The following is a 16,650-nucleotide window of genomic DNA, read 5'->3' as shown; positions in this document are numbered from 1 at the left end:
TAGAGAAAATAGTTTGGTAGTGGGATTAGAGAGTGAGAGATGGTTAGCAAAGAAGAATCGGAGAAGGAGGGGAAGTTCAGGCTGAAGTATTAAAGATGAGCGAGGGAGATCACATTGAGGGATTATTGAGAGAAGGCAAAGGTTTGTCCCAGGGAATACAAGAGTGATGGAGAGATAAAGCCAAGGGATTAGTGAGAGATGGTCAGGTTCGGGGAGAGTGAGTTAAAGAGTGAGGGAGAGGGTGATTAATGTGACAAAATTATAAGGGCATTGATAGAGTGGATAGCAAGAACTTTTTCCCCCATAACTAAAATATGTAAAATCAGGAGAGCGCACACTTAAGGTGAGGAGTAAAAGGATTAGAGTCAGTCTGATGAAAAACATTTGTACCCAGAAAGAATGGGGTGAGATCACTCATAACCTTTAACAAAATCTCATTGGGCACTTAAATTGCCAAGCTATAGAAAGCTATGGCCTAAGTCAGTTCAGATGTGCATGATGGTGGGCAGACGTAGTGGGCTGTAGAGCCTGTTTGTGTGATGACTAACAGGGTGACACTGTGTGGACAGTTATTCAGTTGGTCTACAGAGTGAACAGGGATGGAACATAGTTCTAAGAGACAGAGATAGCGAGAGAGAGAGGGAGAGGGGAAAAGAGATAATTGTATGCGGGAACAAGAGAGAGTATACAGTACGTGTGAAAGAGTGAATAATGGGTCAGAGAAAGGAACAAATAACAGATCACCTTCCACTGTTTGTCATTAGTGAAGATGTGGCTCTTGGCAATGTCAAGTCTGTTCCAGGCTATAGCCAGCTGCAGTTGATGATCCAGGTTCTCTTGCCATTGGTGCCCACTGGAGCTGGAAGCTGGAAATCGCAATGGAAAATATTTATTTTAAAATGTTTTCGACTGATGCATCATGAAAAAGCCTGTTTTGGTGAGAGTCAAAATTTATTAATTTATTTAGAGATGCCGCACAGAGCAGGCTCTCCTGGCCCCCGATTCAACCCTAGCCTAAACACAGGACAAGTTACAATGACCATTTAACCTCCCAACCAGTACTTCTTTGGACTGTGGGTGGAAACCCACACATTCCATGGGGAGGATGTACAGACTGCGCCAAGCGGTGTTGAATTGAACTCTGAACTTCGACACCCCAAGATGTGATAGCATCGCACTATCCGTTAAGCTACTGTGGTGCCATGATACATGCAAATCATTCTTCAGTGACTAAGCAGGTCAGGTAGCATACACGGAGGGAAATGAACAGTCAATGTTTCAGGCCAAGATCCTTATTCTTACCTTTTATTCTGACAACATAGGCTTAAAAATGTCTTTCTCCACAAACACTCCACTATCATTTCTGGCACTTTGGTTCCCATCTACTCGCAACTTTAGATTAAACCAGCCACCCCCCTGTGCAGCACTGGCAAACCCTTCCTGTAGGATATTATTCCCCCTTCAGTTCAAGTGCAAAACGTCCCCTCTGTACAGATCCCACCTTCTCTGGAAGAGAGCTCAGTGATCCAAAAATCTGAAGCCCTCCCTCTTGCATCAATTCCTTAGCCACATGTTAAACTGTATGATCTTCCTATTTCTGGCCTCACTAGCATGTGGCATGAGTAGCAATCCTGAGATCACAACCCTTGAAGTCCTGTCCTTCAACTTAGCACCTAACTCCATGAATTCACTTTGCAGATCTTGTCACCTATTCTACCCATGTCATTGGTACCAATATGAACCACAACCTCTGGCTGCTCATCAATGCTGTGGACTCGATCTGAGATGTCCCTGACCCTGACACCTGGGATGCAACAAACCGACAGGGAACCTCTTTCTTGTCCACAGAACTTCTTCTCTGTTCCTGTAATAAACAAATCCCCTGTTACCACAGCTTGTGTCTTCTCCCCCTGCCCCCCTCCAACACTTCTCTTCTGAGCCACAGATCCAGATGGTGCCAGAGGCCTCCTCACTACAGTTCTTCCTGGTAGGTCGATTTCCGCGCTGCCCCCCAAACAGTATCCAAAGTGGTATACTTATTATTGAGGGGAATAGCCACAGGAGAACTCTGCACTGGCTGCCTATTCCCTTTCCCTCTCCTGACAGTCTGCCAGGTACCTGCCTCCTGCAATTTAGGGGTGATAACCTCCCTGTAGCTCCTGTCTATCCTCCTCATTCTCTGAGATGAAACATGATACACGTCCCTCCATTCACTGCATACGCAGGTATTTATCAAAATGTCTTTTAAGAGCCTTAATTATATCTGCTTCAACTGCCCTCTGTGGTAGCACAATCCAGCCACATAGCTCTCTCTGAGTTAAAAAACCCTGTTCTGCACACGTTCTTTAAATTCTCTCACTCTCAGTTGAAACCTATACCTTCATGTCTTTGACAGTTCTATCCTTGGGGAAAGATTCTATACCTCATGGTTTTATAAACTTCTGTCAGTTGGGGAAGACCACTGCCTAATGTCCTTCTGCAGAGATGAGTTGGATGGGAAAGTCCCTCATACAACGGAGGCTGAATCACCCTGGGGGTCACATGAGTAGCAAAGCTGCTTTGTTCAACATTTTTGAACGCATTGATCAAAGAATACTAACAAAGTGTGTAGAGCGTCTTTTTTTACTGTGTTTATTGTTTTTCTATATGACAATAGACAATAGACAATAGGTGCAGGAGCAGGCCATTCGGCCCTTCGAGCCAGCACCGCCATTCACTGTGATCATGGCTGATCATCCACAATCAGTACCCAGTTCCTGCCTTATCCCCATAACCTTTGATTCCGCTATCTTTAAGAGCTCTATCCCTCTCTTTCTTGAAAGCATCCAGAGACTTGGCCTCCACTGCCTTCTGGGGCAGAGAATTCCATATATCTGCCACTCTCTGGATGAAAAAGTTTTTCCTCAACTCTGTTCTAAATGGCCTACCCCTTATTCTTAAACTGTGGCCTCTGGTTCTGGACTCACCCATCAGTGGGAACATGCTTCCTGCCTCGAGCGTGTCCAATCCCTTAATAACTTTATATGTTTCAATCAGATCCCCTCATACCCATAATACGTATTTTATTATGAATAACATATACTTTTGTAATCAGAAATGTAAATTTCTATCCGATTTGTCCTCAGTCTCCAACTGGGGTGTTTCATTTTGTGATGTTAAACCAGGACAGAATGTACACAGTAAACAGCAGCACACTGGGACTTGTTGGAGAATGGAGAAATCGAGGTGTACAAGAACATAGGGGTGCAAGAACGAGAACGAAAAGTGCTGACGCGGATAGGCAGAGTGGTGAAGAAAGCATAAGGCATGCTTGCCTTCATCAGTTGGGGCACTGAGTACAAAGTTAGGACATCATGTTGCAGATGTACAATTGGTTAAGGTCACAGTATTTTTCCTAGGGTAGGGGAATCTAAAACTAGAAGGTATACACGCAGTGGCCACTTTATAAGGTACACCTGCACATTAATGCAAATATCTAATCAGCCAATCATGTGGCAGGAACTCAATGCTTAAAAACATGCAGACATAGTCAAGAGACTCAGCTGTTGTTCAGACCAAACACCAGAATGGGGAAGAAATGTGGTCTAAGTGACTTTGATCGTGGAACGTTTGTTGGTGCCAGACAGGGTGGTTTGAGTATCTCAGAAACTGTTGATCTCCTGGGATTTTCATGCCAAACAGTCTCTAGAGTTTACAAAGGAAGGCGTGAAAAACAAACAAAAGCATCCAGTGAGTGGCAGTTCTGTGGGCAAAAACTCCTGCTAATGGGAAAGGTCACGTGAGTATGTCCAGACTGGTTCAAGCCAACACAAAGGCAAGAGTAACTCAGACAACCAGGCGTTACAACTATAGTGTGCAGAAGAACATCTCTGAATGCACAACATGTCGAACCTTGAGTAGTTGAGCTACATCTGCAGAAGACCATGGACGTACACCCAATGGCCACTCTGTTAGGTACAGGGGATACCTAATAATGTGGCCACTTATTGTAGATTTAAAGTGAGAGGGGAAAGATTTAAAATGAACCTGAGTGGCAGCTTTTTCACCCGGCGTGATCAGAATATGGAATGAGGCCAGAGGATGTGGTTGAGGCAGGCACATTAACAATATTTAAAAGACATTTGGGCATGTACTCAGATAGGAAAAGTTCAGAGGGATATGATCAAAACATGGGCCAATGGGACTAGCTCAGTACGGTCTTTATGCCATTCAGGACTGCACTAAGCTCAGATCACAGAGCGAAAGGCACGACATGAAGCCAGTAGCCCACCCAGTGCCTCGCCCACTCTACCTCTCAGCCCCGCATTCACTCACCTTTCAGTAAGGCGTGAAGAATGGCAACATCCAAATCATTCTTCCCTGATGTGTCTGCTTGGAATATAGTCAGAAGTTCCCGCATCCTGATGATGTCTTGGACCTGAGGAAGGGGGAACAAGGTACGGTGAATTTCGCCAGAGGAACTGGTAACAGATCAGAAAGCAGGGGGCACTACAGCTTTATGGTTGAGGGAAAATCCAGGAACAACTCTGAATGTAAGATAATGAGTGTTGTAATTGCCTTTGTCTTACCCACCAGAAACACTAATTTTCTACCAGCTCTTTTCTCCTTTACCAGAGATCTGCCCTCTGTTCCTTCAGTCCCCACACCCCTCCTCCATCACTACCTGAGGCTAAATCAGACTCCCCACAACCTTTCCATGTTATGTCACATTAAGAGAACAGGCGACCTGTATTTCCCCGTTAGACTTGCGAGACCATGGATCTGCGCCTGGAAAATCTTCACTCCCCAGGGTGCAGGCCTGGGCAAGGTTGTATGGAAGACCAGCAGTTGCCCGTGCTGCAAATCTCCCCTCTCCACGACACCAGTGCTGTCCAAGGGAAGCAAATTAGGACCCACACAGCTTGGCACCAGTGTCGTCGCAGAGCAATGTGTGATTAAGTGCCTTGCTCAAGGACACAACACGTTGCCTCGGCTGGGGCTCGAACTCACGACCTTCAAGTCGCTAGTCCAATGCCTTAACCACTTGGCCACGTGCCCATAGCTCAATAAACCCCTGTTTTCATTTTTATTTTTATTTTATTTAGAGATACAGTTACAGCCCCTTCCAGCCAATTAATCTACTAATTCATATGTCTTTGGAATGTAGGAGGGTTTGCACATTTGTGGTCACGGACAGAACAAGCAAACTCCTTACAGATAGTGGTGGAACTGAACCCGGCTGCTGGTGCCGTAATAGCATTACATTAACTGCTTAACATCTGTGCCTCTGTCTTCATCTCAGTTCTTATGATAACACCACGAACCCTTGTTACCTTACAACTTAAACAGCCTGAGTGCAAGGGTTCGGGTAATGGGTCTGACTGGCAAATATGAGGAACCTGCATAGTGTGGAGTGATGGCTGTACTCAACAGGAATAGGGATAGCCTGCAGCCAATCTTGGTTCTAACCAGAAACCCAATCCCAATACACCTTCACTTAGTTTACAACTGAGTGAGTTTAGATACGTGAGTAACTCCTGCTGGACAGATATGTCAACGTCAAAGTAAATTTATTATCGAAGTATGTACATGTCACCATGTTCTATACTGAGATTCATTTTCTTGCAGGCATTCACAGTAAGGTCACTGTTAAAGCAACTTGAAAGAGATTTTCAACCTAGTTTAACTTAAAATTGGTTTGGAAAAAAGTCAATATTAAAAAGGGGAGAGATAGATTTTCACTTTGTAGAGCTGGTCTCAGTAAAATCCAACTCTCGTGGTAGAATTATAAGTGTCTGCACTGGGGAAACCTGGTGGGTTAGGCACCATCTATGGAGGGAAATAGACGGTGGACATTTCAGTAAAGGTCCTTCATCTGGACTGCTTGGAGAAGGAAACAAGCAGTGCGGGGTTGGGAAGCTGTCAGGCTGGAGGGTGTGGAGGGCAGATCTCCAGAAGTGATTTGTTCAGGGACACAGTGGCTTCATAATCATCAGAGGTGTGGTGGTCCAGGGGTAGGTAAGGGGAAGTGTCCGAGTGTGCAAATAGGTTTCTACAAGGCAAGGGTTAATCTGCCAGACAACAATGACCCAAATGACACCCGTCCATTTCCTTCCACAGATGGTGCTTGATCTGCTGAATTCTTCCAGAATCTTGCTTACAATGGTGTCATGATTTGGAAGGGTATTATGAGAGATCTGTTTGGGGCTCACACAGAGAAGATCACAATGTTGACAGCCTGGCTCCTTCAACTGGTTACCAGACATAGAAGAGAATGAACAACAAATACTTGGTGGAGGGGGACCTACAGGTGTTCAGCAGAAAGATGAAAGGGACTGAGATACTGGGAGGCAACACACACTAGATCACACACAAGTTCCTTAAGATCAAGGAACACACACAAAAAGCTGGAAAAATTCAGCAGGCCAGGCAGCATCTATGGAAAAGAGTATAGTCGACGTTTCAGGCCGAGACCCTTCTTCAGGATTGAGATCACGGAACTGAAGGTCTTTAAAGAGGTTGATAAAATCATGAGGGGCACAGATAAGTTGGGTGGTAACAGTCTTTTTACCAGGGTAGGGAAGCCTAAAACTAGAGCCCTAAGGTGAGAGGGAAAAGGGGATGGGAGGGGCAAGTTTTTCACAACTTACCCCTCAGCTGTCCTTTCCACTTTCACCTTGTGGTCAGTGTATGGAATGAATAGTCAGAGACAGGAACATTACTTGAAAGGGCACTGGCATAGGAATAGGAAAAGACTAGAAGGATATAGGTCCAACATAGGCAAATGGGATTGGAATTGATATGCATCTTGGTTGGCATGGACGAGTTGGGCTGATTCCTGAGATGTACTGTTCTATGTTCCAGAACTGCACTCAATATTCCAAAAATGGCCTTACCAATGTTTTATAAAGTTGTAACATGACGTTTCAGGTCTCATATTCTACGCCATGGCCATTGAAGGCAAAGCATTCCTTTTTCAGTACCTGTGGGTCAGTGTTACACAGAGTGACCAATCTGGGTCAGTATGGGTGGAGACACAGTGTTACACAGAGAGACCAATCTGGGTCAATATGGGTGGAGAAAAGGACCCATGGATAGCCATCTTGGCCAGGCCCAGGACCAAGCCCACCAAGAGATCTTCCTCATGTCCGGCCCCCTTCCACACTGGGTGCCCATATATGAGGAGCACGGGACTAATGTGCAGTCAGAACCTCAGCAGTAGCCCCCTGAGAAACTCAAACAGCAGCTGCAACGTCTCACATTCTGTGTACGCATGGTACACTGACTCCTCCGGCCACAGAATGGACAGCTGGACGGAGAGTCTGTTAACCTGCTCAGGATTCTGTTATGCGGGTCTGCCCGATGCAACACCTTCCACTCCAGGTCCCCAAAATACTGGGGAAGCATCCCTGCATAAAGAAGCTTCTATTGGGGACCTCCTCCGCTGCTAGATGGTAACATGGACCACCAAAGCGAGTCTGGTCAGGAGACGAAGGCAAGGCTTGATAAATTAATTCCAGCTCTTGCTACTTTTGAATTTCAGTCATACAGATCAACTTCAGAACTAGACAGGGATTGAATAAATTGTGAAAGGTTTAATAAGGAAGAAACTTGTTTGCATTTGCAAAAGGATTAACAATCAGAGGACATAGGTTTGATGTCGCAATCAGAGGACTATTAGCACAGACACACCCCAGGGCTGTGTGTTTAGCCTCCTGCACTACTCACTTTCCTCCTATGATTGTGTGGCACAGCACAGCTCCAATGCCATATTCAAGTTTGTTGATGACACTACAGTGAGCCAAATTGAAGGGAGTAATAAATCAACACATAGGAAGGAGAGTGAAAATTTGGCTGAGTGGTGTCACAACAACAACCTCTATGTCAGCAAGACCAAGGAACTGACTGTGGACTCTAGGAGAGGAAAACCAGATTTCCATGAGCAAGTCCTCATCAGAGGATCAGAGGTGGAGAGAGTTAGCAATTCCTTGGTGTTATTATTTCAGAGCATCTGTCCTGGATCCAGCATGTAAGTGCAATTGCAAAAAAAGCTCGGCTGTGCCTCCACTTTATGAGTCTGGAGATTCGGCACGGCATCTAAAACTTCGACAAACTTCTATAGATGTGTAGTGGAGAGTGTCTTGACTGGCTGCATCATATCCCAGTATGGAAATACCAATGCCCTTGAACGAAAAATCCTACAAAAGGTAGTGGATTCGGCCTAGTACATCATGGGTAAAGCCTTCCCGACCACCGAGCATGCTGTCACAGGAAAGCAGCATCTATTATCTGAGATACCAACCACCCAGGCCATGCTCTCCTCTCACTGCTGCCATCAAGCAGAAGGAACAAAAGCCACAGCACTTGCACTATCAAGCTCAAGAACAGCTACTATCCCTCAACTATCAGGCTCTTGAATAGAAGGGGATAACTACACTCACTTGCCCACCCATTGAAATGTTCCTATAGCCAATGATCTCACTTTAAGGATTCTTTATCTTGTTTTCTCATGTTCTCATTATTTATTTATATTTTCATTTGTATGGTTTGCTGTCTTCTGCTCTCTGGTTGACCTTTCATTGACCCTGTTACAGTTACTATTCTATACATTCGCTGAGTATGCCCACAGGAAAATGAACCTCATGGTTGTATATGGTGACATATATGTACTTTGATAATTCACTTTAAACCTTGAACTTTGAACATAGGGTTTGATGTTATCAGCAAAAGGAAGTTGGAGGAGCAGATTTGAACATGACATGAACTGAACTTACAGGTTTACCGGTGCCGGCCAAGGGCCTTGGCAATATCTCTGAGATGAATTGTGCACAGAAACTTACCTATACCAAGTAAGAAGTGAATGATAAACGAGCAACTTTGGGTCAGGGATCAAAGATCAAATATCTAGAAGCCGATGATACATGATGTTAGTTAACATTCAGAATGCATAAAAGAACCACGAAACAGACTGGTTCAGGTTTCACTGCAAACTGCAAAGGTGTGTGATTTTGTTGTTGACTGGAATGCGGTGGTTGTTGTGTGTCTGAATTTTCTAACGGCATTTTAAACACAACACTCAGACATGTAACACAAGGGGAAACATACAGCATGTCAGATCTTCCTACGAGATGCGGGAGGCTCCAATGAGGGGCCAGTCTTGTACCTTTTTGGTCCATAGTATTATATCTTGATCCGAGAACATGCTGTAGCAATCAGTGAAGAACGTGCGCAGCTGTTTCTGAACGAAGTCGATGGTAATCTGCGTCATAGGTAAATTGGCTGCAGCAGCCAGCACGTCAGCTGCTCGGCCTGAACCCTCCACAATGACACAAGGAGTCCCATTGCTTATCGCACTGTGTATTGTCTGCAAGACAAGAATGTCCATCTCAGAGCAAAACACAGGGGTGATCATTTATACATGTTCAAGCATCAAATGTTCATGATTCGTACCCATAGAAAGAAAAACAGTAAACGTTACACATTTGTTTCAAGTGATCATGTTTGATGAATGTTTTAGAGTCTTGTGTAGATCTAACCAAAAAGGTGGATGAAGTTCGGGCAGTGGATATTGTTTATGTGGACTTTAGCGAGGCCTTCTAATAGATCCCACATAGTGGGCTGGTCTGGAGCTTTAGGTCCCCTGGAAACCAGGCAGAGCTAGTTAGGTAGATTCAAAATCGTCTGTAAGGAATGAAGTGGAGGGTGGTGGCTGAAGGTTGTAACTCAGGCTGGTGACTAATGGTGTACCACAGGGGTTAGTGTTGTGAACCTTGTTATTGGCTATTTATATAACTTGGATGCAGGTGTGAATGCTCAAGGCTTGATGCAGGAGACACAAGATTAACTGGTATTGCTGATCGTTATCACAGATTACAGGGGCACCTTGCTCAGTTAAGGAAGTGGGCCAAGGAGTTGCAAATAGAGTTCAGTACAGTTAAGTGTAAGGTGATACATTTTGGAAAATCAAACCAGTGTGAGACTTGTGCTCCTATATCTTATGGTGTTGTAGTCTATGTTATAGGTGTAAGACTCTTCATTGGTCTGTTATTCTGACAGGACCAGACACTGGGATGAAATCATGTATATGTGAATGGTGCCGGAAAACTCGAGAGTGGTGAGCATTCTGCCCTTGTTCAAGAACACAAGTAAGGAAATACCCTGCAGCAATAAGCCAGTCTCAAAACAATAAATTTCACATGATGTATGTCGGTGATAATAAACCTGATTCTGATTGAGGTAAGTTAATTTCAGCAGTGCAGAGTTTTTAGAAATATTGTTCCAGGATGGCGTTGATAGTCATCAGCAGGAAAATGGATTGAAGCACATTAAGCCTGCATAGATTTGTAAAGGACAAATTATATTGAAGCAGTTGGGTAGAATTTTTAATGAGATAATTGACAGAGTTGATAAGGATGTCCCAAAACAAGAACAGGAAAATATAAGTGTGGATTAACTTACATTCAATGTTCCAGGACCACCTTCAAGGGCAACACATACAATTGGAATCTCAATTCCAACATCTGCAAATCAAATATTGATGTCACAGCATGCAATTTTATAGGAACTTCTTAAAATGTCATTGAAACATTACTCTTGATTTAAATTTTCTCAGTACAATTTCAATGCCTGAAGCTTCATGTGGAAATAATATCCTAAAATCTGGCCTTAGTGTGAAATTATAACACTTACCCTTTGCCTTCAGGTTCTGGCAACAGCTCTGACTGACCTGCATTCCCCAGCTTTACAATTCCTTAGTTTTTTTTTCTCTCTCTCTCCCTGATTATCCTCAGTAATCTAGTAACCAGGTAGAACCATGGCTATGCATTCTCCCTCCCTTCATCCAGGAGGTCATGAACACACACTCAGTGGCCACTTCATTAGGTGCAGGAGGTACAGAGATCCCAAGTAAGGTGACCACCCAGTGTAGATCAGTTGTAGATATGGGCAGAGAAATGACCAATTGAGTTTAATTTGGCCAGATGTGAGGTCACTTTGAGAGGTCAAATCCAAAGGAAAAGTATATTGTTAATGGCAGTGTTGATGAAGAGAGAGATCTTGGGATGTTAGGAAGAATGTGGAGACTCTGGGTGCAGAAGAGGTTTAACAGGATGCTCCCTGGATTAGAGGGTATGGGCTATAAATAGAGATTGGACAAACTTGTGTTGATTTCTCTGGAGGGGTGGAGGCTAGGACAGATATGAGAGAACTTTATAAGATTATGGGGGTGGTAAAGACAGAGCAGACAGCCAGTATCTTTTTTCCAGTGTTAAAATGTCTTGCACCAGATGTGATGTACTGTTCTATGTTCTACCCTCAGTGCGTCAGACCTACATAGGCAGGCACCTCCAGCTAACAGGAGTTACTTGCCACTCATTTCCAACTCATCACCTGCAACCTATTCAAACCCTGCTCTCAGCCGCAGTCCTTGTTCACTCATCGGATCAGCAAGTCTCAACCAGTTGCTTCTAGCCTCCAGTTACCTTGTTGCCTGTGGGTTTAGTATCTATTCTCTCTTGTTTTGTGGCTCTTCATGGCGTGTTGTATTGAAGTAGACTATCAAAGTTATTGCTCACCACTAAATCGTCTCTGCTGCTTTGCTTTTGGGTCAAGCCTCCTCTAGATATCTGACAGGATGTGAACCCTCGATTGACCCAGCAGAGTACGCTTGTCTAAAGAAAGTTGTCCGTTGATATGAGCACACAATCCAGAAGTAGCAGAAAGCCATGGACCACCTGCTCATGATTCTCTTCTGGCTCTCCATCTCAATACAGCTACCCCGCGACAGTCATCCCCTCCCTCTGGATTCTGGTGCCTGAATGCTTCTATGGATCCCCAACTCGATGCTGCAACTTCTTGTCCCGGTGCATCTTACACCTCAAGCTCCAACCATCTCTGTATTCTACGGACCGAGACAAGGTTGCCTTCATCATTTCTCTCTTGACAGGGTGAGCTCTAACCTGGGCTTCTGCTAACCAGGACAATAAAACTACTGAGGGATTCACCGCTGTGATGCACCAGGTTTTTGATCATTTGGGAAGTGAAAGGAGAGGCAGCGGATCAGATACTTTGCCCGTGCCAAGGCTCACACAGTGCTGCAGATGGAATGCGGAAGTGCTACAGGCCCATTACCGTCAAGACCTCTCAGAGCGCTTGAAAGATGAGCTGTCACTAGAAGATGCCCACTGACCTCAAAAGCCTCATCACTCTCCCCTTCTAAATTGACAGGTGTCTCATGGAATGAATCTCCAGATCATCAACCAGAAGCCCAGTTCCATTGCCAGAACCAGTTCAGGATGCAGGACCCTCATCATCAATTACTCCAGAACCCATGCAATTAAGGAAAGCACCCTTAACTACCCAAGAGCATGAGCACAATGGAGAACCAACCTGTGCGCTTTCTGTAGAGCCTCGGATCACCCATACAACAAGTAACTACTGCCTCCGGGAAAAGGCATCACCGGGTACAGACAAGGGGCCTGCTATCTAGTGAGTTCCCCCAGGTTCCTTCTTCCAGCACCATAGCCTGACTCACTCTCTCTGTCCTCTTCCACTCAACAAGCCAAGATTGCCTTCGTCATCTCTCTCTTGACTGGGCTGCTCTGACCTGGGACAATAAAACCACCATTTACAATAAATGTGGGAAATTCACTGCTGGGTTTTTAACCATCTGGGAAATGGAAAGGGTTGTATGTGCACAGGAGGCTCTGGTGGATTCTGGGGCGGCAGGCAACTCCTGGGATAATAAATGAGCTGTGATGGGCTGAATGGTGTAATTCAGCTTTTATGTCTTATGGTCTTTAAGACTGAAGAGGTCATAAAGTTGAGGGTCATGGAACAAAAGCAGATTGCTGAAGGAACTGTGTGGGTCAAACAGCATCTGTGGAGGCAAAAGGCACCTGAGACCCTGCATCTGGACTCCCACCAGTCCAAATTCATGACCCCAGTACATAGTACATAGCAGTGTGAGTGGGGTGGGGGGTGGGAAGTGATGGGTAGGTGGAATCTGTTGGGGCAGGAAATAAGAATAATGAAGAAAATGTGAAAAAAGCCCCAAGAGGACAGGTGAGTGTCAGAGACAAAGGAAAGAGCGTTGGGGGCATGTGGGTTACCTGAACTTGAAACATTCAATGTTCTTCATACTGGGGTCATGAATTTGGAATGGAGGGAGGAGGAGAGCGGAGATGAGAATATGGGGTGCCTGGCTCACTACATAATGTACAGGCCAAAATCCAGGCACATGTGAACCATATCTGGATGATGCCATGTAGACCTGGGACCTTTAGTTAAATGCTGATGCATCCTGTGTTAGATTTAGGGCCTCACCGACTCAACCTTGGCCAGATAAGGTTTGTTTTCTACACAACACTGTAGACACTGTCGTAGAACCTGGACACAACTCAAACTTCCTGCAAAATGACTCCACATTGTCTTCCTCATCTGTGTTTTGCAAGTCCTGCGTTCTTTTAACTCTGTTCTCAGCCTCCAACTGCTCCCATTCACTCACTGACCAGATAGCTTTGCTTACAGCTCATCACCATAGTCACCCTGGTTTTATCTCATCAGAGACATCCTCCCTCCAGCTTAAGAAGCCCCTTTCTTCTGTTTCCAAGTTCTGACGAATGATCTTCAACTGAAACATTGACTTTGCTTCTCTTCCCACGGATGCTGCCTGACCTGCTGTGTGTTTCCAACATTTCCTGTACAATTTTTGATTCCAGCAGAGTGACAATATAGGAAATCGAAAGCAGTGCTGGAAGAACTCAGCAGATCAGGCAGCATCCGTGGAAATGAACTAACAGTCAATGATTTGGGCTGAAACCTTTCTTCAATCCTGTGAGTTCTTCAGTCCTTCCTTGCACACACAAATTGTGAGTTCCTCCTGCAATTTGTGTGTGCTGCTTTGGATTTTCAGCATCTACAGATTTCTTGTGTTTATATCAAATACAAAACACAGCTCTCCAGATCCAATGCAGCATACAAAAACACAAAAGCCATAAAGAATACAATAAATATAAATACATAAGATCAGGTTATATACATAGTGTACATGAAGTGATGCTCGGCACAGGAGTATCTGTACATAAGGTGGCTCTGATGGGAAATGATAAAGTAGTGCTGGTGGGGTGGGTTAAAAGGTCAAGGTGTTGAACAGCCTGATGGCTTGGGGCAAGTAGCTGTTTTTGATTTGTGGTCCTGGTGTGGAAGCTGCTCCTGATGGGAGACGAGCAAACAATCCATGAGCAGGATGAGTGGGATGGGTCATGATATTACTGGCCTTATCCCAGAACTGTTCTGTGTGCATGTCCTTGATGGCAGGTAGGCTGGTGCTAGTGATGCATATGTATTCTATTGGTTGCACTATAAAACTGGCAAGTACTGAGGAAGAACTACAAAACTTAATTGATATAATTGTTGAAGAAAGTGCAAAAATGGGTCTATCTGTCAATTGCAAAAACACAGAATGTATGGTGATATCCAAAAAGAAGGAGAATCCTATCTGCAGGCTGAGAATAAACGGGGAAGACATAAAACAAGTACAGAACTTTTGCTACTTAGGAAGCTGGGTGACATCAGATGGCAGGTGTGACATGGACATCAAAAGAAGAATAGGGATGGCAAAAGACACCTTTACGAGAATGAAGAGAATACTGACCAATACTAAACTAGGCATACAACCCGCCTCAGAGTACTGAAATGTTACATTTATCCAGTTATGTTATATGGCTCAGAATGTTGGAGAATATCTAGTAACATGAGGAAACAAATTGTAGCAGCAGAAATGTGGTTTTTGAGGAGGATGCAAAGAATATCATGGACAAAACAAATATCTAACGAGGATGTCATGAACAGAGCAAGCACAAAAAGAGAAATAATGTATGAGCTCATGAAAAGGCAATGTAACTTCATTGGACATGTGATTAGGAAGTAGGAGTTAGAATGCACGGTAATTATGGGAAAAATTGAAGGGAAGAAAGCAAGAGGAAGACAACGACGAATGATGATGGAGACAACAGCCAGAGAATTGGAAATGTATACCAATGAACTGATCCACTTGACCCGAAACAGGAGTGTGTGGGCCATGGCAGTCAAAGCTCAAACTGGGCATGGCACCTGGTGATGATGATGATGATGATAAAACTGGCTCCACACTGTCCCATCAAACAGTTACTGTACAATACATAATACAGAATACAACCAGCTCGATGTTAACCAAGCAAATACTTCTAGCATAACGCTGTATCAAATTTATCAGATAAAGCCAGCTCCAACTTGTCCATCCTAAAAACATTCCATCATAGTTACTGTGTTACAGCATGAAATCCATACAAAACCAGACTCACTCCGTACTGTCCCATCAAGCAATTCTAGCAGAGTTACTCTATGAAACCAACAAAGAATAAAGCTTCCTCAACAGGGCGCCTTGAAACATTTCTAACAGTGCTACTGTATGAAATCAGCGGATCAGAGCAAGTCAGAGAGAGAGGGTTTGTAAGTGAGAAAATTGAGGATCCAGTTGCATAATAAGATATCAAGACTTAGATTTTGGAGCTTGGTAATTGGTTTTGAGGGGACGATAGTGTTAAATGCTGAGCTGTGGTCAATGAAGAGCATCCTGAATTCAGCCCACTGAGTCCATGCTGGCCATCAACCATCCATTCACACTCACCCTAATGTTGTTGGAATAGTGGAATCCTTTATTGCATCTTTTTCTCCCCACATTCCCATCCGTTCTCCCCAGAATTCATCACTCATTTGCAAGCTACGATAGCTTACAGTGGTCAAACAACCTACCGATCTGCACATCTTTGGAACATGGGAGGAAAATAGAGCACTTGAAGGAAAATCACACAGTCACAGAGAAAAAAAAACATGTTAACTCCACACAGACAGCAGAGACAGTGTCCCTGGCACTGTGAGGCAGTGGATCTACTGGCTGTACACTGTGCTGCTACAAATTTAACACGGCACACTGTGCCATCAAACATATTTCCAGCAGAGTTACTGTGGGGATTTAGTACAGAATAAAGCATCCAGGGCACCTTCAAAAGGTGATGCCTCAGAAAGGTGGAATCTATCATTAAGTGCCACCCCCCCCCCCATCACCCAAGACAGGCATGGAGTGCAAGATGACCAGGAATCCTTCACTTCTACAGCTTTCCTCCTCATTCAATGCCATTGTGATGTGTCTTCATCTTCCGTCAGCTCCAGCACTGAGGTCTTGGTTGGATCACTAGTTGTCTGGAACCTCCCCCTTGACCTTACCACCATGGATGACTCTATCAGGAACTGAACTCCAGATGGTTAAACTCCAGACAGGATTCCTCTTGGGATCTCCAGAACTCACAAGCCTCTCCACCATGACAAGGAGATCCACGAAACCTTTCCAGCACAGTTAACGAATCATACAGCTTGGAAACAGGCCATTTAGCCCAACTTATGCTTACCAGCCAGAAGGTATCATTCTGCATTAACCCAGTCATCCAGCACTTGATCCACTGTCCTCTGTGCCTATGTAATTCAAGTGCTCATCCTCTCCAGCACTGTCACGTCCTTCTTATAGCACAGTGACCAGAAACTGCATACAGTACTCCAGCTGAGGCCTGACCAAGCTTTTATGAAGTCGAAACAGAACCTCTCTACTTCTGTAATCAGTGCTTGACTAAGGCTAGT

General features: G+C 44.5%; 1 protein-coding gene across 6 annotated transcripts in view; it reads right to left on the bottom strand.

Annotated features, from left to right (window-relative positions):
- trpm2 (transient receptor potential cation channel, subfamily M, member 2) overlaps positions 1–16,650 on the bottom strand; it is a 200,903-nt gene that overhangs the window by 120,464 nt on the left and 63,789 nt on the right. For 5 of the 6 annotated variants that reach the window (XR_010018390.1, XM_063051496.1, XM_063051495.1 and 2 more), the window contains 4 exons: positions 10,438–10,499; positions 9,143–9,343; positions 4,315–4,417; positions 745–866 (listed from right to left, as the gene is read on the bottom strand). The exons of the other annotated variant lie outside the window; for it this stretch is intronic. Coding sequence is in view for 4 of the 5 variants with exons in the window: in XM_063051496.1 (XP_062907566.1) it covers positions 745–866; positions 4,315–4,417; positions 9,143–9,343; positions 10,438–10,499 (488 nt within the window). In the remaining variant the exon portion in view is untranslated. The remainder of the gene's footprint in view (positions 1–744; positions 867–4,314; positions 4,418–9,142; positions 9,344–10,437; positions 10,500–16,650) is intronic. 6 annotated transcript variants of the gene reach the window in all.

Source organism: Mobula hypostoma, chromosome 6, assembly GCF_963921235.1.
Source record: "Mobula hypostoma chromosome 6, sMobHyp1.1, whole genome shotgun sequence".
In the NCBI taxonomy this organism is placed as follows: domain Eukaryota; kingdom Metazoa; phylum Chordata; class Chondrichthyes; order Myliobatiformes; family Myliobatidae; genus Mobula; species Mobula hypostoma.
Note: the sequence above shows the minus strand (reverse complement) of the source record. Positions and strands in the feature narration are given on the sequence as shown.